We start from the raw sequence: 26,526 nt of genomic DNA, 5'->3' as shown, positions 1-26,526 counted from the left end.
AAAGATTTTGCATGACAAAATATAAGTCCATGAATAGTCCAATGGAGATGAATTTCATGAAGTTATGTGGTGAAGCTGTAGGACTTGATTTGGCTAGTCCTTTTGAGTATTGACAACTGATTGGGGCACGATGTTATTAGGGAATTTTGTAGTCAATACTCTAAGCCAATATCTGACTAAGCCATCACATGCACACTGGATTGTTGCAAAGCATGTATTGAGAATCGAGATACCTACATGGGACCGTCAATCTATGAAAATTCTTTGAAATGCAGCAACTGGAAATATTTCTTCTAATTGATAAATTGATTATACGGTTTATTTTGTTTACAACAAAATAACAAAATATTCACACTGCAATTTCTTCAACATAAAAATTAACTGTGGAAGCAAAAATGGGAACTGAGAAATGATAGAACACACACAAAAATATTAACACCATTATTTTTAGACAAATGTCCCCAGAAAAGCCTAATGTGGGAAAATCGATGCAGTAGCTAAGGGTTTGTTTTATTATGCAGCAATGAATTATGAGTACAATCTTTGGAAGCCCAACTAGCTATCCAATCAGCAAGAATCTGACAAAATTATTTGGAGAGAAAATTCTCTCCCGCCACAAACAAACCCCAACCCTTGTCTCCCTCTGAAAATTGGTCGTCCAACCCCGCGCAAGTCATTTTTGCTTCTAGCAATACGCGCAGCTATGCTATGAAAGCTCGTGCAATCCTCGCGGCTGTACTGGGAAAACCCGCGCAAACCTAACTACGGCCCGTCAGAAAAATTTGCGCGACCTTTACGATTGTTCTAGGCTAGCTTCATCATGGAATATTTCTATCACCTGTTGCTGCTAGTCCGGAACTGGAAATATTCCTCTGGATCATTGTCTCTGCCCCTCTGATACTTGCTACTCGATCTTTCACTCAGTCTCCCCTGCTAATCACTTGCACTAAAGTATCGAACTGTATAAATCACTGAGTATCCGCAATGTATATTCTCTATCTACCCATCAACCTCTTCTTATAATCTCCAGTTGGGACTCCAACAGCTAATATTAAATCTTAATCAATGGTTGAGATTATCTATAAGTTGATTCGTGTGAGTTTCTAGATAATTCACACCTTTCTCAATTAATTCCTATTAATTAATGACTTTTCCTAAATTAGACTTAGGAAATTTTAATTATGGTTAATTAATTTAATTGAGTCATCTCTAGGTGGAATTTTCATAAACGATTTATGGGTTTTGGAGAACTCCTGTGTTTTAGCCTCTCCACAAAGTTGCGGGACCAGAACACCATCCGATGCTACAAAAACTAACACAATCTTGGATTGAGATATACTTTCGGAGATATAAGACTACATGGGTACTCTGATGTGGATTGGGCTAGTATAGTAACTATACTAATAGAAAGAGCACATCTGGGTGTTGCTTCAACCTGGAATCTTCCATGATATCTTGGATGAGAAGAAAACAAAAGTTTGTAGCCCTTAGCACGGCTAAAGCCGAGTACATTGCTGCTAGTATGGCTAGCTATGAGGCAATATGGCTAAGGAAGTTCTTTGGAGAGTAGTTTGAGAATGTATTGGATACGACAATAATTTACTGTGAAAATAAGAATGGGATCCGACTTGCTGAAAATCTCGTGTTCCATGACAAGTCCAAGCACATTGAGATCAAATATCATTATATCCAGCATATGGTGCATAGAGAAGTAGTGAGACTCCATCATGTTGAAATATGTCTTCATAATGACATATGTAATCATGATTTTATGTATTTGATGTAAAGAAAAAAAGAAATTTATTATTGTCATTCTTGAAGCATGGGTTTCATGCTCAAGGTAAATTTATTTATAGTTCAAGCACCCATTGAGTGCTTCTAGGGCTTGTCATTGAGTCAACAAGTCAATTGAGTCATTGTCATGTATGGAAGACCCTTTTGGGCATATTGTATCATGTCAAGAAAATTATTGTAAGTCATAAAATGTGTCAAAGACCCTCCAAGACCTTGTCAAACGAGCAGCATCAAGTCAGCCTTCAAGAAAGAACAAGTCGGCTTACAAGGTGACAAGTCGGCCTCATGAAAGGGCTATTCGACCTGCTAGAGAGACTATATATAAGAGAGCTCGACTTCATTTGAAAAGGCATCCAATCAAGCAACAACAAGTTCGATCAAGGAAGATAAGAAGACAAGAAAGAAGCCTCATCACCTAACAAAGAGAAGAAGAGAGAAAGCGAAGTTTTTGGATTGTCTTTGGGCTATTATCCTTCACACATGCGAGAAAATTAGGGCACCTATTGCAACAGCTAGACCAAATTGCAGACTTTCTAAGGGAAGTCAAGTTAGGGCATCAATAGGTATACTTTGCAAGCCGAATTCTATAGAAGAAAGAACCAAGTCAAGCGAAGGAGAAGGAAGGAAGAAATCACACACGTGTAAGAGCTAGGGTTTCTGCAGTACTCTAAGTTGTGGAAGAAACTGTTGGGGTCGAAGTTGATGTCAAAGTTGTTGGGGTCGAAGTTGCTGGAGAAGTTGTTGGGTCGGAGTTGTTGGAAAGAAAGCTCATCAAGATGAAAGGTTGACTTGGTCTTGGAGGGGTCTTTGACAAGGGTATTAGGTCTTGGAATTCGTCATTTGAAGTTCTATAAGAAGAGAAGATTTCTTGCGGGTTTTCCTCTCAAGGGGAGAGGTTTTAGCCCTGGCTTATAGCCTACTCTTCTGTCCTCTTGTGCTATTGTTCTTCATTGTTTGATAGTTCTTTGATGATAGAAAACACAATAATAATCAAATTGAAGAAGAAGTTAATCAAGTTAAGCGAAAGGGCATTACAAGCAGTTATCAAAGTAAGAGAAATCACCTAATTTAGTTGCCCCTAGATTTCTCAACACATCATATTACTACTGATGATCAAATAGTTGACATACTTACCAAGCCTTTGTCGAAAGGGAAGTTCTTGGTTTACATAGAGCAACTTGGATTGACGGATGTGACACTTCCTAGAGGGGGCAGTCATGGATAGCAGAGATGAGAGTCGAGACTTGGTTGTGTGTGATCCTTGTCAAGTGGTAATCCCCCAAGCACAGACTTGGTTGTGCATGATCCTTGACAAGTGGAAATGCCCCCAAGCATAGATGAGACTTGGTTGTGTGTGATCGTTGTCAAGTGGTAATCCCTAAGCAGAGATCGGACTTGGTTGTGCGAGATCCTTGTCGTGTGTTGGCAAGTGGTAATCCCCCCAAGTGAATATAAGGTGATAGATGAATCTCCCCTAAGATGATTCTTCTTCATTAGATTGTAACATCATTGTTCCAATGCGCAGATCCTTGTTTCAGAAAGAAATTCCTCCCTAGTTGAGAGGGAGTGTTGAAAATTGGCAACTAAGGGATGAATTTCCTTGAATAAAATCTCATTTCTAACTATTCTAGAGTGACTTTCTAAAACTAGAAAGTCATGTCTATCATTTCAAGCATGACTTTTCAAAAATAGTAAATCACCTTGCTTCAATTGGTAATCAAGTATAGATGATGGAAAATCACTTAACTTATCCTTAATCAATCTTAATTGTTCAATTTTTACTTAATCATCAATATTATCATTAATATTAATATTATTGTTATTATCCTTATGATACTATAATATTATTATCAAAATGGAAATAAATGTCATCCTTCCTACTTGGCACTCAATCATGCACTCACATCATGACACTCATACCCTCTCTCTCACTTAATGATGTGTTACTCTCTCTCTCTCTCTATTAATGGATTTGTTGCACTCCTCTTACAATCTCTTACACGCATTGAAGACTCGTCATAAAAGATTCCTCTTGCACACTCTTCAATGCATATGTTACACTCTCTCCTTCAAGGCATGCATACCCCTCTATCTTTTCAGCATGAGTTACAAGGCATGTGTGCCTCTCTCTTTATGGCATGAGTTACAAGGCATCTGTACCTCACTCCCTAAATTGGCATATGTTATTCTCCCTCAAGGCATGCGATTTACTCCTCCTTTATGACATGAACTCCTTGCTCCTCCTATATATATGTGCCTCATATCTTCACTCCTTACTCACTTGTGCATTGTAAAAGGAGAATTCGAACTTGTGAAAGAGACAGCTGGAGAGAGAGAGAGACTTGGATGGTAAGAGCAGAACTTGGTGAGCCAAACTGATTTAGTGTTTGCATTAGTTGTTGCTATCAGAGATCTTCTTGCTACAACTAGTTCAGATTTGGGTGAACTTCTTCATTCTCTTGATATCTCAGTGCATTATGTTTGTTTGCTGAACAATTGACTTCTAATAGAAGAAGGACCTAGTAGGGTTTTCCCCTTTTGGGTTTTTCCCTAGCCACTGGACCTAAATTTCTATGTCTCATTGTGTTCTTGGTTGTTTTCTATTTTGCATATGGTTTATATGGTGTATGTTCTATATACAATTGCTTAACTGGTATTGCCGCTAGAAGAAGTTTCATTTTAAGTAATTGTTTCAGCATAGAAGATCAATTTTCAACAAGGCGGAGCTTCTAGAATAATAAAAAAATAATCAAAATAAAATACTTCTAGAATATTGAAGAATTTCTATCGAGCCTTTAAAGGGAGGAGCATGAGATCATTTGGGACATCTTGGTTTGTTGTTTATTTGCTAAGTTGCACGAATCGCCGAAACGTTTCGGAGTTTCCGAAATGGGTACGTTTAGAAATGACACCTCCCAAAAATGGAAAAGTCAGCCGAAACGCTGACTAAAATGTCATATATGTATATGTATAAAAAAAATTATAAATAAGTGAATAACACATTATCTTGCAAGTAAAAAAGGGAATAAGACCCATAGATGACAGTTTGGAAGGAAAACCAAGTCTATATTAACTCTCATAGATTATTACATGATACTCAAGTTTCGGCCAAGTTTCGGACTTTCAGGTACAGGTATGGCCGGAAACGTCGGGTTCCCAGAGGTTTAGTGCAACATAGTTTATTTGTTATAGTGAGGTTTGGAGAACGGAGTTCCCAGCTTCAGCAAGCCCCAGGACAAAAACCCTTGGGTTTCCTTTGTGTGTTGGACAAAACCCCAGCACTCTTTGAGGAGACTTCATCCAAAAGGTACATGGAGCTTCAGCAATATTGCAATGAGGTCATTCAGATCCTCAAATGGTGCTTCATTTCTTCTTATTCCATCTCAACTATTTCTATTGTAATAGCATATATCATATAAATAAAGTTGAGTTTCCAGAATTTGTTCCATTTTTTTCTAAATTTGCAATGTTTCTTATTCCGATTATTTCTGCAATTTGTGAAAATTGCTGTTGTTGTAAATTTTCAAAATCAAAAAAATTAAAAATAAACGGAATATTTTATAATATCCGGAAATCATTAGAAATTTATGTTTTTGGGATATTACATTATAGCTCTTTATCCAGTATTCTGTTGATTTGTTATAGCATCGGGAGGTAATCCTGCATTGCTAAAGGGCCTCCTATGTCAGCCTAAGAAAATTAAAATAAAAAATTATTTTTGGGGCACCATGTCAGCCCAAGAAGACAAGTTATTTATTTCAATTTCATTTTCATTTCGGGGTTTTTTAGCCCAAATAGTAGCCGTATTATTCTCTCAAAAAGGAGCTTACAAATTCATTTTCAGAATAAAAACAAGGTCAATTGAAGTGAGACGCTTCACTTTTAACAACATCTCTGTTAACCTTTAGTGTGTATTAGATGCCTCAATTAATAGAGTACCTTTTTTCTTGGTGAATATATACTTTGAATATATGAACAGAAACAGCCAAAAGAATGAAAAAGTGTTACTCCCAGCAAGAACTTTTTAACTAAGCCTTATGGTTTGCTATATCCCTTGCATTCTCATTTTATAAATCTGGCGTTAAATGTGCCTCTAATGCCTACTGGAAAATGAACAAAGAGTAGATTTGGACCTGGCTGATGCATGTTGAAAAAGTCTTATTGCTGAGCCTTGGATCAAGGATACACATACTTCTAGCTGCTGCCTGATAATGGACAGGCTGTAAACTGACAATTTATCATGAAGATAAACTAACTCTGTTGAAACTGTGTTCCTTCCAGCTGACCAATCTCCAGCAGTCAGCCAATCAGTGCATGCCTTCTTCATTATTCAGATTCTTTGTCTCACACAGATTTTCACAGTCAAGATTAAACAACGATCCCAAACAGCAATACTACACTTTTTCACAATTGGGCATTCTATATTTGCACATTTGACCACAAATTCTGCCAAGCAAACTTCAAGAAGGTTCCAATATTCTTTTGACAGTCTCAGGAAGCTCATCAATTCTTCATATTTTAAGACATCAACAGAAGCAATGCAAAAGGGTAGCATAAGAGGTATAAGGATCAATCTGGGGACAATCAGATGTAAATCTGGACCATCCATACTCTTAATTGCTCATCCTTGGGTCTGCTCCAACTCATCAAAATATGATAACCATACTGCAGCCAGCAATAATAACCTTCTGTCTAGTGAACTATGGAGATACTCAGATCAGCTTCAGGAAGTCTTATATGAAACCAACCAAGTACCCCACTATCCAAAGCTCAATAAAATACAGGGAGTAGTGAAGAAATTTATCCGGAGTAATCCCCATGGCAGATTAAGGGGTAGCAGTTCCCTTGTTGCCATTCATGAATTGTAATTCCTTGACATCATCAAGATTAGTAGAAGCAAGCCATTGGAAATCTTTATAATATACAGCATCCCACATTTGTGTTAGCTTTGATCAGAATAAACAGTATTTCAACTAATAACATGAAAGTGTCCTCCTGGTTTGTCAAAGATACATATGGCTAAATGGTTTCATGGAATAGGACATGTCTCATACCATAAAGTTAATTGTCAGTAACTGAACTAAACTAACTTTTAACAGGCTAGATGTGTAAGGTGTGGTTCTCAGTTCTCTGTGTTTTACGGAATCAAAGCAAATCACCTATCTCACCACAGGTTATATAATTCAACAAGTTAGGATTAGGAATTGCAACAGATAAACAAGGAGGTCAAAAGAACCTATATCATGGTCCTGATTACTAAGATAACATAGCAGTAGTCGAAATAGGCATCTCCTCCAAACAGGTTGCAGATTGGATTTAATTGATGTAAACTGAGCTAGACGCTATGATGATGTGAAATAGTGATGCAGGATATTGCATGGATCCAAATAAATGTCATGAAAAACAATGCATGAACCAGAGATAAAAAGAAATCCATGAGATGCTTTAAAATATAACTTCTCTATACTAATTCGAATTTTATTTTCCCAAATATTTACCAAAACCAGTTACCATAGACAGCTGATTCCAAACCTGCCATGCTTTACATATGGATCGCAATACAGAGGTTTCTGCATTGAGTAAAGAACCCACGAAGAATGGTAAATCAGCATGCCCCTGATCACATTGCAATTGAAGTCCATTAAACTACAAAGGTATGATGATAGCATTTATTAATTAGAGAAATTAGAAACAATCAATCATTGTGCACAGAATGGCAAAGTCCCTCTAAAATAATTAAATCTAATTCTAGCTCCAATATATTAAATATCAATGTCTAAATTGTGACCTTCAGTACCAATAAAAAATATGTCACTTCTCATTAGTAGATGACCAGATAAATATTTATGAAAAATTTGTTCCATACTAACTACAAATATATGTATTTTGTAGTTCTGTATCCACAGACCATATGCAAAATTTAACAATTGATGTTGTTTCTCCATTTGCATACTTCAAATATATTAGGGATCAAAACAAATTTAAAATAACCAAAGTTCACTCTATAAGCTAGAATCCAAATATCTTCATATGCCACTGACGAGAATCAATCTGAGGCTACACCCTATATTACTACGAATTTTGGGGTGCAAGCTTTTCATGGAATCTTACTACTGTTGGATGGACGATTGACATTTCTCCATTGACACAGTACACTGAACAATTCCTGTATTGATTATCAAATATGACCACAAGTGAATATGCTCCAAGTTCTTGTAATGTGTTATGACCATGAGAAAGTAATAATTCAATAGGTTAGTCGATATATCATACAATTATTTAGTCATGCCCAATAATCTGGCACTTGGTACATATAGCAATTAGATTTGTGGTTGGGGATTGTTACCCACCAAAAGTGAGTAACCACTAGGAGAAATTTTCCTCCCCATTGATCAACCAGCCAACCAACCACCCTATGATGATCCACAGATAACTTTACTTCAGAGCTCTCTAACTCTGCTCTGGTCTGTGCTCTCTCCCATATGGGATGCTTCTTGAAGGGAGGTGGGTCATATTTCGGAAGGTATACTAACCATTTCTGTAGCCATGTGCTTTCATATAATGTTTGGGGCTATGTCACATGGTTCAGGTTCGAATTCGAGTTCGAAAATGACAAAGTTCGATTCGAATTCGAATTTAGCGACGAGGTTCAGATAAGGTTCGCCATTAGTGTATATATATATTTATAATATTTTATAAGTTATATTAATTTATAATATATAAGATTTCTTAATTTATATTATAATTTATATGTAAGATTAATAAATAATAATAATAACTTTAATTCTTCTAATTATGTATAATTTAAAATATATTAATTTATTATGTATATATGATAATTTACCCATTCTCTTGGCAACCCATAAGCTATCTATGATTTTAGACGGGTAATGTGTGATTTGAATTTTAAACCTTTCGTTTGGCTTCATGTTGATAAAGATTTAGGAAAGGGATGGGGTCCAGGTAATTACTAGGTGGGAAATTTAATTAGAATAGGTCCTTCAATGGATAGGCCTTTGAATTGGTTTCAGAGCCGCCATCCTTACATCGCTACCTCTAGTTTCGACAAAGGGATAACATCGGTCAACTGAAGGAATGAAAGAATCTGTTTATTAAGCAAGTATATCCGCGTGGAACTAATCCATTTAGCTGAAGGAGGGTGGGTTTGGCAATCCACCCACTCGTGAGTTGAAGACCTCTGTATGCAGCATGTTGGCCCATGGGTAATCCGAACCTGCACAACTAAACCATGTCGCGACTTTAAAAACCAATGTATTTCAAAGCGAACTCGCACGACATGTCCCAAGAAGTCTTATGCAACATGTTGTGGCTAATCCAAAGCTTACATGAATTTAAACCAAAAACTAAGTCAAACTTACACAACCAAACCATGAACCTGCATGAAAAATCAGTCGAACCTATACGAATTTGAACGGACCTTGTGAAATTTTTTGAGGTTCGTCAGATTCGGAACCTCAAGGTTCGGGTTCAGCAAACCCTATGATATAGGATTGGGGCATACTAATATCAATTGCTACCCAACATGGATGATTGACTGTTCTTGATTGTACCCTTGTTCCCATACTTCACCTGGGAGATTATCCTTTGTCCCTAGCCCAGTGTGACCTCCCCTCAGGTCCTTCCTTTAGGAAGGGTACTAATAGGAGGCACTGATTGATATAGTGTATACACAGTAATCCATACTTGCCACCTTCCATGTTTCCCTTATTATCCACCTCCCTTCTTTCAGTTGATTTTCATTGGTCATTAGGATAGGCACCTTATATTCTCATCTTTGAGTTAAGACCAAGAAATTTGCTCTAAGAGGTTGATACAACTGAAACAAAAAACAAAAAAAACAAAAAACATATGAAGCCACAAATAAAGAAAATGAAAAATGCAAAAGATGGTTGGAACATGATAAGCACTTGGGCAAAATCCTAGCATGAACTCTACCCCCTCATTAACCATAACCAAGTTCCTAAGCATTTCATGGTCTATCTAAAAAATGAACTTATTAATGTCCCAACCTCGCTAAGCGATAAACTGCAACATCTTTAAGGGGTATTGAAAAAAAATAAAGCAACCTAGGTCTCCTAAGCAATGCAAGAAAGAAAGATAAATCATTAAAGTAAAAGGAAAACCAAAGGGATGGAGAAAGCAAGGTGAAATGTAATATCCCTTATCAGAGATATCCCTCAAACACAAGCAAACTCCAACCAGAGAAATAACAGTAGTTCAACATGCAATAATATATACATGGAATATAAGCAGATACTCGAGAAATGCAGAGGCAGAGAGAAATGCTAAGCCATTTTATTATACTGAGTAATGGAAAGAGTACAAGAGGTGATTAGAAAGATGGCACCTCGACTTGCACAAGGCAAATGAAGAAATACACTTGGAATGGTAAGGAAATGGCCTCTCTCTGAACTGCGTCCAAACTGTCGGAGAACTGTTGTGTTGCTGCTATTGCTGGAATCAAATGGGGATTTGGGGCTGTTACCCTCCTCAGAAAACGCTGAAACTCTGGAATCAGCCTTTGCTCAATAAACCCAGAAAAGCCCAGAAAGCTTTTCTAAAATAGCTGACCCCCGAAAATCACCCCCTTGGGGATCTAAGCAATCCCTCAAGGCTTTGGGCTGCCCTTGAAGAGAATCCTCCAAAACTCCACCCGAAACTCTGCCAAAATCCTCCAATATGCAAGGGTTGATCCCTTGCTCAATCTCCAAGCTCAAATCCTCCACACAAACCCAGTCCGGAGCTCCTACCAAAAGAGACTGCGTCCTCCCCTCTCAAGACTGCGCAGTCATCAAAATGCTCAGTTCCTCCTCAACTCCAGAAATCGCTCCTCCTGCAAAATACTGTTGAAACTACCTTGCCCGAGCAGGCACTCGAAGTCCCCCGGGGCTAAGGGTGAGATCTCCGAACGGAGACACTCAATGCACTAAACAGTGCTGCAGACAGGTTAAATAGCCAGCGTGCTCTAAGTCGAAGTGACTAGCTCAAATGCAACATAATCGAATGATCAAAATGAGGAGGCTCCTCTCTCCTTTATAGCATTGGCCTCTCTCAAACCCTAAGGCCCACCTCCTCCAACATAGCCTTTCTCTTGCCACGTGTTCCTTCTCCATCTGCGCAATCCCTCCAAGTGTCTACGTGGGCCCCTTCTCTACATGGTCCTTGGGCCCCCTTGGCTCCCCTTTTAAGTTACAACGTTGTGCTACTAGGGAGTGACTTTATTCATAAAGTGAGTTATGTCCCCCTTTCCTCACCTTTTTATTTATAAATAACTATAGAAGGCAAAATTGAGCAAAATCAAATATTCCAATTAGCCATGGCTAATTAGGAATATTACATGAAGAAAGGGGTAAGCCAGTCGAGGAAAGTGATAACTCATGCCTCCATGATTGCTTCGTCTTCTCAATATAGCACGTAGGGATGTTGGGACTCCTTCAGTTGGTATCATGGCTATGGAAATATTCCTTGAAGTCTTGCTCATTCCATGATCACCTTTATCCAATGTTACTTGGGAGCGGGAGCGGAAGCGGGGAGCGGGAGCGGAAGCGGGAGCGGGAGCGACCATTTTCAGAAGCTCCCGGTTTAGGAGCGAATCCCGGAGCGATTTTTTAAAAATATATATATTTTTTATATTTTTTAATTTTTGATACATATATGTCAACAAAAACATGTAGAATGATGAATTAGATATAAAAAACATAAAAAAGCATAGATTGAACCATATAACAACAATCATCTAGAAGTTATAATCTTCATCAACCACGTCCGCAAGTTAGTAACATAGTAACATACAACATATTGAGTCTCATGATTCATCAATCTGAAAGTTTCAAGCTTTCAAAATTCAATATATAACATTTATCATCATTGATCACCAAAGTTGTACTTGTAAGCTAAGTGTAACCATTACAACAAATAATATCTAACATGAAATGAAATGTTATAAAATGAAATGAAATGAAACAACTTTCAACTTTCATGAAGCATCATATTCATAATTCATTACTAATGAGTTATAATTGCCAACTTCAAACTTAAATTGTCATATATTGTTTAAAAAAATATCATAATAAATATGAAAGAGTCAATAGTTATAAAAGCTACTAGAAACTAGAAAAGAGAAGTAAATCTATTATCTATTTCTTATGCTTGGGCCTCTTGCCACCACGAGAAATGTCTAATTTTTTAGTCTTGTTGCAAAATCAGGATCTTTGTCATTAATATCACCCTCCAAGCATTAATATCCAGAGGTATCGTTGTCATTACCTTTGTATTTGTATAGGGATCTTTGTCATTAATGTCACCCTCTAAGCATTAACATAAGATAGAAAAAGCATAGCATGTCAAGTCAAGATTTTGTTTGAGTGATGCGTACATTTTTAGAAGGGTCATGATAGAGGAGTTCGACAACCAATGTCACTAACATCAAGGTACATAGAGGGATTGGTACTCTTGATTAAATATGAGTTCCATACCCTAATACATGACAAAATTCAATGGAAACATTGCAATCCCCCAATCCTGAAATCCTGAAAAACTGATAAGTCTGCTGGATTTTGAATGAAATCTAAAATTCTACTTTCTCCATATGAAATCCAATGAGGACGAAACCACTCTCAAACATCCTGAGTCATTTCATGGTAATGTTAAAAATTTAAGTAAAAGGATGAAAATGAAAATTAAAGAAAATGTCACTTTTACTTTAAGAATTTAACATTACCATGAATAGCATATCAATACTAGGGCCTAGACTTGATCATTAAGTTGCCCCACTCAAAAACTATTTGTTTCTTTCAAAAAAAATTGTGTTTCGAACATTACTACAAAAAAAAAATGCAAAAAAGGCAAAACGCTCCCGAAAAGACAGGGAGCGAAATTTTTTTTAGGGAGCGCGCTCCCGACCCACTCCCGAGTCGCTCCCGCCCGGAGCACGGATCGGGAGCGGGAGCGAGGGGGGGGGGGGGGGCGCTCCCCCGCAACACTGCCTTTATCACATGCATCTATGGATTGATGGGTCTACCTATGAAATGTCTTTTCCCTTGGGGCCAAGAAGCACCTAATAGTGTTAATAACTTAATTGCATAGTCATTGTAATGTCCCTTTTTCCGAGCATTGGGATCAAAACCATCTCAGTAGCCTAGCGAATTCCCTAGGCTACAATTTGTAATTGGCAACCAAATATGAGGGAGTAATTAATTAAAAAGAGGCTAAGGAAAAAGGATGACCATAAGGTCATTTATTAAAATACGAAAAATTGACCCATGGTATTCGGACAACCCATGGTATTGATCCATGGTATTCCAATAGCCATCTCAATAAAAAGAAAGGAGGAGCTCATTTGAGGGTATGTCTAGATATTTTGTAAATTGTTTCCTTGTCACTCTTAGAGCTTTGCATAAGGGTTTGTAAACCTGAGCTTGGATCTACTTCGGGAAATCAAGTTTGGTTTCAGTGTTGCGATAATACACCCTCGCTGGTGAAGGAGAGATCATCTCAAATCTCTCATTAACACTTCATCTGATCGAAGGAGGAATCACTATGGATTTCTCATTGGAGCATATTGATTGGCAAGATTGGTTTGCTAGAATTTGGGGTTTTAAGCCTAGTGTCGGAAGGGCTGAATTATTGCATCCCAGAGAAACCGAATTTCTACCCCTAGAGAGGGCCTAATTACATATATTGTTGTGGCTGAATTGTTTGTTTTGCAAGTCCCAAAATTATACTCTCCAAACAGGCCAAAACTATTGTGTTGACGAGAGTGCCGAGTTGTGCATTGGGGAGGCCGAATTCCAGTCTTGAAGGAAGGCCGAATTTCATATTTCCAGTGGGTCAAATTCGTTGTTGCAGTGGACGAATTTATCTTCCTTCAGCGACCAAATGTATTATGTTGCAGGGGCCAAGTTGCATATCGAGTTGAAGCCAAGTTCGTCGATAATTGACGACGAGATGGATATTTTTCTAGTGTGGCTGAATTGGCTATCTTCTAGGGCCAAATCTCATCTTCGTCTATGGTTGGATTAATTGGTGTAATGCAAGAGTTGTCACTTGACGCGAATCACCATTGAAGGAAGTCGAGTTGTTATTTTATGGGTCAAAGTGTTCTATTCCATAGGGGTTGATTTATCAATTATAAAGAGGCCAATTCTTCATCGGGGGACGAGCTGCAAAATTATTGCGAGGTCAAAATCAACAATTCGGAAGGCTGATTTGGGTAACCCTAAATAAATTATAAGGGGTAAACTTGCTATAACTGAGGCAGAATTGTTCCACTTTTAGAAAGGCCGAATTGGCAATAATAGAGGGGTCGATTTCCCTATGCTTCAGGGAGCAGACTGCCAAATTATTGGAGGATGAGTTGCACACTATTGAAGAGTTTGAAGCCACTAATTTTTGGACGTTCAGAATTGCCAATTTCAGGGGTGCCAAATTGAGGGCCTAATTACTTCAACCTGGAGTTCTGGGGCTAACTATATTCAGAGGGTTGAATTATAAACAAGGTTCCAGAAGTCACTGCATCAGGTTTCCAACCAATAGTCATGTAAATTTCCTCCAGAATGCTTGCTAATAAATGAGTTTGGGTTTTACATTACTTTCCCTCCAATTTTCTGGGCTACAATTGCAGGATTTATTTAAATGTTGGCAATTTTTATCAGACAAATTTTGTATTTTCATGGTTTATTTCTTTGGGAAAAAATTATGGAAAATTTAACCAATTAAGTAAAAAGGGGTTATTACAGTGGTATCATATTTCTGCGTCCTGCCAGAGTTAGCGTTTCCAGTTTGGAATGGGATCCCAGTCCATCAACTCACTCATACTATTAGCCTAATGAGATTAATAGTGAACAATGGAGTTTTATCAAGCATTCAGCACTCCTAGATCGGTACAGCAATATGCAGGTTAGGTCAATGAGAATAATGTTTTCATGGAGAAAAGAAAAAAGCATATCAGCTAACATTTCTCAAACGCAGTCCATGCTACTCTTCAGCACCAGCAACCAAGGGATCTACAAAAAGAAAAAGAAGTGGGAAATTGGTTGTTCGTAGTTGGGTCAAATATGAAGTTTATGAAGATTGTCCCAGATATCCGAAACCAATTGGAGGATATTATGTTGGGCCTTGAAGTCATCAATGCTTGCCTTGGTCCAGCACAAGTTTATAGAACACCCTTGTAAGAAAGTAAGACTTGCAGTTGCTTCTTGCCTCAATTAGATCATAAGGATAACTCCTCCTGTCACCCCTACAATGATGACATTTTAAGAAGGGTTCTACAACTGATGGTGGAAATCTTACAGGGGTTGCATGATATTGAAGACCCTACCTCCCGTAAGAAGCTCAAGGTCTTAGTATTATGGCAAGAACTAGATTGTGCGCCATTATGCTTGATCTAGAATACAGTGGCTTGATTTTTCAAATATTCCAATGTTTCTTCACCAACATCAGAGAATATCATCTTGGCAATGCTGAGACCAGCATGCAAAATATTTTGTCTTTAATTTTACATGAAGATGATTCCAATTGCAAGTGGTTGTGATCAAGGATGTTGGCTATTTTGAGGAAGGAAGAAGTTGTTTCACCTACTACTCATCAATTCTCAAAAAGCTTGGTTGAGCATAACATAAGGAGGTTCAAAAATGTAAAGTCCTCAACGAATTGAGGACAAATAGGACTCATTAGCCTATCCATCCCCGTAGGCTATAGTCCACCTAAAAAAGGGTTAAAGCCCAAAAATACCAATTGTTGGGCAAGTTTAGGGGCAGATGGGGAGAAAAAACCAGAATGGGAGTTTTGAGTAAAATTTACTCAACCATTTATGAAGTTGAAGTCCCTCAAATAAAGGCTAAATAAAGGAGGATTAGATTCATTTTGTTCATCACCATGGATCATCTTATATGTTTTTTTGAGCATTAGCTTTGAGGTATTGAGACCCATTTCTATCATCAATTTCGATGGTGAAAGATTCCTCCCTAATTGGCACCAATCTATTTCCAATTTGTTCTGGCACAGGGAAATCTTGAGACGGCAGCAAATCTCTTGGACAGTTTTGGGAAATCATCATCTAGTATTTGGAACACCTTCTGGAAAGATTGCGGAATTCTTGGCTCTGTCTTAATGTCACAAGAATTTCTGTCTGAATAAAATACCGGCTCGGTCATCTTGGCATTGGATTAAGAGTGCGGGAGGGATAGCCTACGCAAGAATCAAGTATAGTGTTGAAAGATTTAATTGTGGGACCCGTGTCTGGTCTAGCGTAGGAAGAGAGGAGGATACAGTGTCATCTCAAATTGGGACGCCGAACATCCTGCAAAATAGAAGAACGTATGACGGAATTGTTGTTGTGTAAGTCAGAAGCATTGGCAGAAGGGTTTCTTGTGGTGCGAACCACCCCTTGAATTTTGAAATCTTACCACAAGGAGATTCTGACAGACTACCCATTCTGGCGAGATTAAATATTGTTGAGGAAGTCCTGACTTTTGCCAATCGTCTAGTTAGATTAGTTAGATTATGGTCAATCGCCTAATTAGAGGACATCGTTGATCTGTGGATGATTGCGACTTGTGTAACCGCTAATTTGGGACCTAGGTAACACCTTACTTATCCATTGATGTTTACGACCACTGTGGGTCCGCAAATTTTATGGAATTTGATATGAATTAATGTTTGGTTGAGATAACATTGGCTGAATACTTTCGTTGAATTAGATAATATCTATGGTTATTTGTTGTGGGCCCTGTTACCCACCACTTTGTGGGTGATATCCCCAGGAGAAATTTTTTCTCCATAATGAGTCTCAGCCGGCAACCAGCAACCCCTTGATGCCTCCTACTAGCTCCTTGTATCATTTCTCTGCCACTTGAGCCAGCCATGTGGTCCCTCACCCACATGTACCGATCGTATGTTTGAAGGTGGACCTCCTGAATCTAAAGGTATGTCTTGTCATTGGTAATTGAGTATTGGGTTTACTTATCATGGATACTTATGGGTATGGATTGATGGGGGGATTTGGCTAAAAGAGTGGGCTTAGTTTGTGTTCCTGTCCCCTTGACCCGTTTTGATTGTTACCCTTGGATCTTAGTCTCATGGGATCTCCTTTATTGGCCATTTCGTTCGAGGGTGGTACTACTTGGGAAGCCTCGACTTTGGGTGCATAGTCCTGCTCCTTTACCCGCACATACTACTCCCTTTCCACTCACTATACCCCCATTCATCATTTCTCCCACCTGGGTCCACATAGGGCTAGCCTCCCCCCTTTGCTCTGACCTTGCGTCAGGCCTAGAATGATGCCCCAGAGGTTGAAACAACTAAAAAAAGAAGAAAAAGCATAATTGGCCACATTTAACAGGAAATTTACCACAAAATGCAAAAGATGGTCGGGACAAAATTAGCACGTGGGCAAAAGCCGACACATGAGCTCTACCCCATCCATGGCCATGACCCTGGCTCCATAGGCCCTAGATGAGCCTCCTCTATCATTCAAAAACCCATGATTATCCCAACCCCTGGAGAGCAATGAACCACACTACCTCAAAAGGGGTAATCACTGCTATATTATACACATCATGTTCTTATCCTTTGAGCCCCAAGCAGTTAATTAAAGGAAATTCATAAAAGGCGAAAGGCATGTAAAGAAGGGTGGAAAAATCAAGGCCGGGGCACCTCATGTATGACGATTGCTCCCTCCTATACATTATTTACCCAGGTGTGGGATTCCCCTTATCTAGCTACCCCTATGCCCCATTATGTGGCCCAGGGTTGCCCCTCTCATTCCCTATTCCATCTCACCTATTTGTCACTTTCCACCCCCATTAGAAGGGTGTACCTTGGACATACTATGCCCTCTAAGGGATGAAACCACCTAAAGGTACTTGGCTAACCCCCTTTGGAGTTTGGAAGCATTAGCACATGCCAAAGCCCACTACGGAAGGGCATGGCATTACAAAGTGCCCACTTTGTTATCCATGGTTTGTAAGCTCCTTTACCCGATTATTTTAATGACTGATTGTACTAGAAGCCTAGGGGACACATTGGATCTTATGCAGGATTGTAGGTGGTTTCCATTTGGGTTTGCCTTCCATATATGGGATCCTTCCCCCAGAGGTCCACATTGGCACATGTAGGGTGTGCATAGAGAGCCATGGGCCTCCACAGCAGCAGACAGCACTCCATGGATGTTCAGAGACTACTAGTGATCCACTTTTGGGACGATGGTAACATAATTGGTACACTATGCCCAGCAGGCCCCCACAGGAGCCCCACACTCCTGGCAGATGCCCCAACACTTGTACGATGTCATGGCAGCATTCATTCCACCACTTGGACCATTGCAAAGGATCTACAAGCATCTCTGATCCATATGGAGACCCATGGGGTCATTGATGTGCCCTCAGACCCATTGAGAACCACAGGTCTACTACTTGGAGAACAAGGGGCCACCCACTTGTCCACCATATTCAAAGGAATTTATTCCTCAATATGCCACTTTAGGATGTTATTGAGCCTTTAGAAGACCCTACGACATGCATACATCATTATTTGGCCCTTTGTGAGGCTTCCTTTTACATTATGAGCTAGTATGGAGCGCTTGTCACCATTAGGAGTTATTATTTGCACATTATTTTATCTTTAGGGGCCCATAGGCTAATTTGAACTCATTAGGAGGCTATATATTGATGTTAGATACATTCATTTGTATCATCACTTGATTAGGGATCTCCCTAATCATAGAGAATTTTTGCACTTTTTCCTTGGTGGATATTTTTGGAGATGGATGAATTTTGATGTATGGATTTGGGCTATTTCTCTTGTCTTGGAGCTTTATTGAGCAAACGAAATGTTGGTTGGATATACTCAATAACATTGTAAGTAAATTTTGATGCTATTATTCTTGTTGCAGCATACTGCTAAAATTAGGGCCAGTTACTGCATTATTATAATGTGGAATTGAGCAATGTTTTAGTTGTTAAATGTATGGGCCAATGTTATATGAACGAAATGTCCTAGAGATTACTTATCTTGAGAAGCTTGCGTCATTTGCTTTAAAGTATAAATGCTTGAAAGTTGCTTTTCTTTTCTTACTATCTACATTGGATGAAATTGACTTTTCGGGCCTCCTTGATCAAGAATCCAAGTTCTTACTCATTACCATCCTTGACTCCATATCCCCAAGTGAATTAGGCACTGGTTCCATAAAAAGGGTGGTCATATCAACCTTCTTTTCACCATTTTTCCCCTTTTTCCCGAGTCTATAGGGGTTGTCTTAATGCAAAAAGGTCACCCTATCGCATTCGAAAGTCAGAAGCTTCAAGACACAGAGAAGCTTTACTCCATACATGACAAGGAGATGTTGGCTATCATAGTATCATGCATGTTTTGGTAAAGTTTAGACAATATTTGGTTGGAAACAAGTTCATAGTTAGGACAGACCACAACAACATGCATCATTTCCTGGGGCAAAAGGACCTTAACGAGCGGCAACAGAAATGGGTAAGCAAGATCCAAGCTTATGACTTTGATATCGAGTATGTGAAGGGAAATAAGAATGTTTTGGCCAATTCACTTTCTAGAAAACCAACAACATTGCCTTCATAGAACTCACAAAAGATTGGAAGGCACACCTTGCAGCGGAATATGCCAAGGACCAGTTTGCCTACGCACTAATCGACGAGATCATCTAGGATGATAGGTACAAAATAATTGATAATATGTTCATTTATTGATAATATCCTATTAGATAGTTTCTACTTCTAAAGGGGATAATATGTTCAAGGTACATCCTTCAAAAGGTGTTGGCATGTGATAGCTAGGTGAATGAAGTAGGGGATGAGAATGGGAAGCCCTAGACCACAAGTTGGGGTACAAGGGAAGCTCGCACTTGGGTTTATAATGTATAGGAGGGAGCAATCGTGGTACATGAGGTGCCCCAGCCTTGATTTTTCCACCCTTCTTTATATGTCTTTTGCCATTTTCTGATTTTCTTTGATTAACTACTTGAGGCTTAAGGGGTAAGAGCATGATGCCTAAGATATAGCAGTGAATACCCCCTTTTAAGTTAGGGTGGTTCATTGCCCACCAGGGGTTTGGACAATCATGGGTTCCTATATGATGAAGGAGGCTCATAGAACCTAAGGTGATGGCCATGATAATGGGGGTAGAGCTCATGTATTCGATTTTGCCCACGTGCTAAATGTGTTTGTCCCGACCATCTTTTGCATTTTGTGGTACATTTTCCTGTTGAATGTGACCAAATATGCTTTTATCTTCTTTTTTTTTAGCTGCGTCAACCTCTGGGGCATCATTACAGGTCTGACCCAAGGTGTGGGCAAAGGGAAGGAGTGAGCTAACCATATGTGGACCCAGTGGAGGAATGTGGACCCAAGTGGGAGAAATGATGAATGGGGTAATAATGAGTGGAAAGGGAGTAATATATGGAGATAAGGGAGCGGGATCACGCAACCAGAATCAGAGTTTCCCGTGAAATATCATCCCTAAAGCAAAATGGTCAGTAAAAGAGATCCCACGAGACTAGAATCCAAGGTTAATATCCAAAAGGGGTCTAAAGGACAAAAGCACAGACCTAGCCCATTCTTTCCGTCGAATCCCCCCATTAATCCATGCCCAAAAGTGTCTATGATAAGAAAACTACAATACTCAATTACCAAAAGACAAGGCATATCTTCAGGTTCGGGAGGCCCACCTTCAAACATACGATCATGGCAAATGGGCGAGGGAACACATGGCTGGCTCAGGTGGCGGAGAAATGGCACAATAAGCACAAAAAAAAAAAAAAATCTCCTAGGGATATCACCCACAAAAAGGAGGGTAACATCTTGCTCCAACTAGGACATGATCTCTCGAAGAAGCGGACGAAGATACTCGAGCGGGAGGTCAAGAGAACTACAACAGTCTCTTGCTTATCGTAGACACGTCCCCTGCACATATAATATATGAAACCACAGCAGGAGCATGATTTCGCAGTGTCTCATGATCGCACATGCTTAATGTTAGGCCATAAAATCAACAAGAAAGTAAATACAATTTAATCTAAACGCATCTAGTCTACCATGAGAAATATCATATGATGTTAGTTATAATGAGAAAATGAGCATGCAATGCATCCTATCCTAACATACATATAGTAATGCTAATACTAAGTGTAATCATAAAGCCAGTGCAACCAACATATCATCACATCAATGGACATTGTGCCTGCCAGCATGATTACTCATGTAGCAACTCCCAAATCGAATGTGGACATAGGCACATGGCGGATGAAGCGGGTGGGAGGCGGGAAAACATGATCTCCATTAGAGGTAAAGGGAAGTCCTAGGAGAATGCAAATAGGTCAATCTAGAAGTCCCGAGCTTCCCTTCTATGAACACAATGGTGGAATGAATGATCACTCTTAAGAACTCCTTATCACAATCATTGTTTATAATATTATGCTTTGTAGATGCCACAAGGTTGTGATGAGAGGGGAACAAAGAGTGAGGGAAAGAAGGGGTACAACATATAGGTTGCTCAAGGTGATGGCTACATTGGAGAGGGGAGGTCATGGGGCGATCGAAACCCTGGCGCGTCCAAGGAGGTAAAGTATAATCAATGAGGGGCTCTTCCTTAACACTATACTCAGAAGGGGGAAAGGGCTCATGGTCACTTGAGATAGTATGACAAGGGGTGAGGGAATCATTTGATGAAGATTCAAGATGATGAACTAGATCCTTTTCCTGAAAAATTCAACTTTAGAGGCTCAAATATACTCCTGGAATCATAAGGAAGGTAGGCATAAGCAAAGGCCTTATCAATCCTATCATTGTTGTTGCCAAAGATAGGCCCTTCCCAAAAAGGAGAGTTAGTCATCTTCAACTATTCTTTTTCACGCAAGGAAAAATGATATTGTTGGAAATACTGAGAGGGGGAGTGAATCAGTGTTTCTTTTTTTAATTGTTCTAGTTATTACCAAAAGCATATATATATATATAGAACACAGAAATCAACAACTGGAATAAATGCTTTTATTAAACACAACACAGTGCAATGAAATAAATACAATATAAGTATATATCTGATTGTGATTAGTTGCCAAGCTCCAACTTGGACTTCAGTGAGGCTCCAACCTCCAGAGCACCAACTATGTTTTGCAATGGTTCTGCACTTAGGAGCACCAACCCCTAAGGACTTCAGTGCTGTTCAGTTCTGAGGCTCCAACCCAACCTTGGTATAAACTGGTATGCTACTGATCTCTCTTCTGTTGAGGTTCTCCTTCACTCCTATTCTCCTACTTCTCCTGCCTCTTCTTCCTCTGCTACTTCTACTGCCTCTGCTGCCTCTCACTCTGGTTATTCACAACAACAATGACCGTTCTTCTCTGTTTTTATGTTTTTATTCATTCCCCATGCCTCTGTCCATTCGTTTCCGCTTACACCGCCTCTTTGGCTTCCTCCTCGGTCGTTGTGGCTTCCTCTGTGCTGTGCAAGTTCACCGACTCTTCTGGGGACACGTAGATTCATTAGAGAGATCCAAATAATCCACGGAGAACACATCTTCCTGGTTAATTGTAACAATGCTCCTTTTGTCAATGATTGCAGGCATACATAGAGTTTTTCAGTTTAACGGCTATGTTATGCCCCAATCGCAATCTCCATCGCCCTGATACACCCCATTTAACTGACGCTCAGCCTCTTGATTCATCGGAACAGTTATCACAGGCCTTTCGGCGTAAAAACCCCGCGCAAGCCAAAAAACATGATTACATAGGAAATATGGGCAAAACGATCTGAAGGGTTGAAGGGCAGACTTCAAGGTATATTACACCCGCATCTATTTCTGTATCGGATCCGCGCTTAAATCGCAATCGGCGATTCGTGACTCCCGGAGGTCCTTTATATGTTGAGACCATGGCATCGTCGATGGCCGACGGCCGATCCTCCACAATTTCATTGCAATCGGCCCCAACACCATTTCCACATGATCCATATATCTGCTTGTTTTCCTTTTCCTATCGGTGCGCTTACCGTACACCGAAGTCAACGCGCCAAGCATTTGTAACCGTTGATCTGAAGCGATGAGATTTGACGGTCCAGATCAAATCACCTTATCGGCAATTGGAGGTCCCAATGGACTGCACTATCAGCGTTATTCCTTTGGTCCGATGCGATATCGTTGATCGCTATCGGCAATTTACAATGGCGCTTAACACTTAATTCACTCCCGCTCCGAAATGCCGATGGTACTGGACCCGATGCAACTCAACACTCCCGTTCATAAAATTTCAGGTCCGCATTCCGCCTCCGATAGTGTATTTGCCTATGTATATGGGCTTTCTGTTCGCCGATAGTGTTAAAGCATGCATACATGGGTTTTATGGGCCCGATAGCATAAATGTATATATATATGGTTCTGCGCCTCCGATAGTGTAAAAACACATATGTATGATATATGCTCCTCCGCATGCATATAATTATTTTGTGGCCCGATAGCTCCCGATAATATAAATGCACCCATTGCTCCTCTAATGGCTCTGTCTGCTTCCATGTAGCTCTGCTTGTTCCTTTGTTGCTCCGATGGCTATCTGCGTCCTCTGTTAGCTCTGTTTGCTCCTGTACTTTGACATATATGCATGGTATATATATATATATATATATATATATATGGCTCCTCTGTGCTCCGATAGCTCTATTTTGGCATATATGGTCCCCGAACGTTGTTGAAATGCATGCATATATATATATATATATATATATATATATATCTAAATTCTGCTCCTCTTGGCTCCGTCTTCTCTTCTTGGCTCCATTTGTTCCTCAAATATTGCCATATTGACATCAATGACAATCTGTGTCCAACAATCTCCCCCTTTTTTATCGATGGCAATATTCTTCTGCTCTCCCCCTTTGACATCAATGGCACGGGAATGCATACGGACTCTACCTGTCAAACTGCTCCCCCTGTCCTGCTACATCTTTATGAATGAGCTTAAGTGATGATAAAGAGATAACCCCCATCTTTTAACACAGATGTTCGAATGCTTCTCAAGGAAGAGGTTTTGTGAAAATATCAGCAATCTGCTCCTTAGTACTGATATATTCCAGGATGATGTTTTGTTCAGCTACTTGCTCACACAAGAAATGATACTTGATTGGTATGTGTTTGGTTCTTGAGTGCATCACTGGATTTTTGCTGAGACTGATGGCACGTGTGTTGTCACAATAGACGGTAATCGGTTGATCTGTACATATGTCGACATCTTTTAGAGCTTCCTTCATCCATAGTGTCTAAGTACAACAGTCTGCTGCAGCAATATACTCGACTTCGACTGTGGATAATGATATGGATGACTGTTTTTTGCTGAGCCAAGATACTAAACAGTCTCCTAGGAAGAACGCATTTCCACTACTACTTTTCTGATCATCTATACTTTCAGCGCAATCAGCATCAGTGTATGTAGTTACAGTCAGTGTTGAGCTCTTTGGGTACCAAAGATCATAAACAGAAGTTCCTTTTAGATATCTGAGGATTCTTTTTATAGCTAATAAATGGGATTGTTTGGGAGCAGATTGAAATCGTCCCACCATTCCTACTGCCTGCATTATGTCTGGTCTTGTAGCTATTAAGTATAGAAGGGCTCCAATCATTGACCTGTAATGAGTTGCCTCTACTAGAGGGGAGTCATCATCTTTGCTCAATTTGCAATTTGTGGTCATAGGTGTGCTCATGGGTGCACAGTCCTCCATTCCATATTTTTTGAGCATGTCTTTTAGATATTTGGTTTGAGATACTTGAAGTCTAAGGAAGTGAGACAGCTCTCCTTCATCTATCTTTATGTATAGATTACTTCCAGCCACTCCCTTTTTGAAGCCTTGTTGTTGTAGATAGTGATCCAATCTTGCATACCAAGCTCTAGGAGCTTGTTTCAACCCATATAAAGCCTTTTTCAACTTACAGACTATGTCCTATCCTGTTGTTAGATCAAACCCTTATGGCTGCTCCATGTAGACTTCCTCCCTGAGTTCCCCATTTAGAAATGCTGATTTCACGTCCATTTGATAGATTTTGAATCCTTTTGAGGAAGCACATGCCAAGAACATCTCGATAGCTTCCATACAAATGTCTCTTCAAAGTCAATTCCTTCAATTTGTGAATAGCCTTTGCAGACAAGCCTTGCCTTGTTTCTGATAACCTGTCCTTCCTCATTCATTTTGTTTTTGAACACCCATTTGGTTTCTATTATGTTTTTGTCCTTTGGACGAAGTACCAGCTCCCATGTCTTGTTCTTCTCAATTTGGGACATTTCTTCTTCCATGGCTTTTACCCAATGGGGATCCTTGCTTCTGCAAATGTTTCTGGCTCTATCATAGATAGAAGGGCAATGACTTTTCTCTTTGGTGTAATTGTCATCCTTCTTCGGGTCTGCACACCTTCATCTCTATCGCCAATAATCTGCTCTTATAGATGATATCTTTGGATATACTTCATCTTTGAAGGGGTATGAGGTGGTTCTCTTTCCTCTTCTTCTTCTTCCTCATCTATTTCTTCTTCTTTAGGTTCTTCTTCTTCAATGAGGAAATCATCTTCATGTTCTTCAATTTCCTTTTTTGGAAAATCTTCATCAACCTTTACATCAATGCTTTCCACTATCTTCTTCAGTCGATAATTGTAGCACTTGTAAGCCTTGCTCCGTGTAGAGTATCCAAGAAATATCCCTTCATCAACACGAGAATCAAACTTTCCTGGTAAGCCATCATTGATTTTTATGAAGCACTTGCTTCCAAAGATCTTGAAGTACTTCACTGAAGCAGGTCTTCCTTTCCATAACTCATAAGGAGTTTTTTCACAATTTGGTCTTAATTGAGTTCGATTCAATGTATAGACAGTTGTCCCTACAGCTTCTCTCAAGAATTCAGGTTGCAAGTCTGCTGCTAATAACATTGTTCTTGCCATTTCTTGGATTGTTCGGTTTCTTCTTTCAACTACCCCATTTTGATGTGTTCTCGCAGCAGAGAATTCCCTTTTAATTTCATGAATATTACAGAACTCACTAAACTCGTTTGATGTGAATTCTCCCCCTCTGTCTGTTCTGAGGCACTTAATTTTTGAATCTTTTTCATTTTCTACAAGGGCTTTTAGATTCTTAAAACACTCAAAAGTTTTAGATTTATACTTTATAAAATATATCCACATCATTCTAGTATAGTCATCAACAAATAACACAAAGTACCTTTCTCCTTGCAGTGTCTGATTTCTAGTTGGCCCACACACATCAGAATGAATGATCTCCAAGGGCTTTGATGTAGAGAGCTCCTTTGTCTTGTGGCTGGTTCTGGTTTGTTTTCCATGTTGACATGGACCACATAATCCTTGATTTGGTTTGAACAGCTTTGGGATGTCTCGTACAGCTTTGATCATGCTGATATTGATCAGATTTTCGAAGCTTGTATGTCCAAGTCGCTTGTGCCACAACCAACTTTCATCTTTGTGACTCAGGTAGCATTTATTTATTAGAATAATGCTATTTTAGTGTTTAATGCTCATTCGGATAAGATCGTTTGTGATCTTATTAGCAGTTTCTTAGAAGAAACTTGTTTCTATTTCTTAGTAGAAACTTCTTGTTTCTATTTCTGTAAATACATCTATATTATTTATTGAGCTTCATTTCTCATTGTAAATCAATTCAATTCATTCATTCATTATGGTATCAGAGGTCGGGTATTTTTTCGA

At 39.3% G+C, this 26,526-nt stretch overlaps 1 protein-coding gene across 4 annotated transcripts in view; it reads right to left on the bottom strand.

The window, feature by feature from the left end:
- Nucleotides 1–26,526, bottom strand: part of LOC149250946 (uncharacterized) — a 528,543-nt gene that overhangs the window by 329,789 nt on the left and 172,228 nt on the right. For all 4 annotated transcript variants that reach the window (XR_016266851.1, XM_089459290.1, XM_089459289.1 and 1 more), the window contains exon 6: nucleotides 7,327–7,410. Coding sequence is in view for 3 of the 4 variants with exons in the window: in XM_089459290.1 (XP_089315416.1) it covers nucleotides 7,327–7,410 (84 nt within the window). In the remaining variant the exon portion in view is untranslated. The remainder of the gene's footprint in view (nucleotides 1–7,326; nucleotides 7,411–26,526) is intronic.

Source organism: Pinus tabuliformis, chromosome 7, assembly GCF_031772625.1.
Source record: "Pinus tabuliformis cultivar Carrire ecotype Pingquan chromosome 7, CPIR1, whole genome shotgun sequence".
Taxonomy (NCBI): domain Eukaryota; kingdom Viridiplantae; phylum Streptophyta; class Pinopsida; order Pinales; family Pinaceae; genus Pinus; species Pinus tabuliformis.
This window is presented reverse-complemented; position numbering and strand designations above follow the sequence as displayed.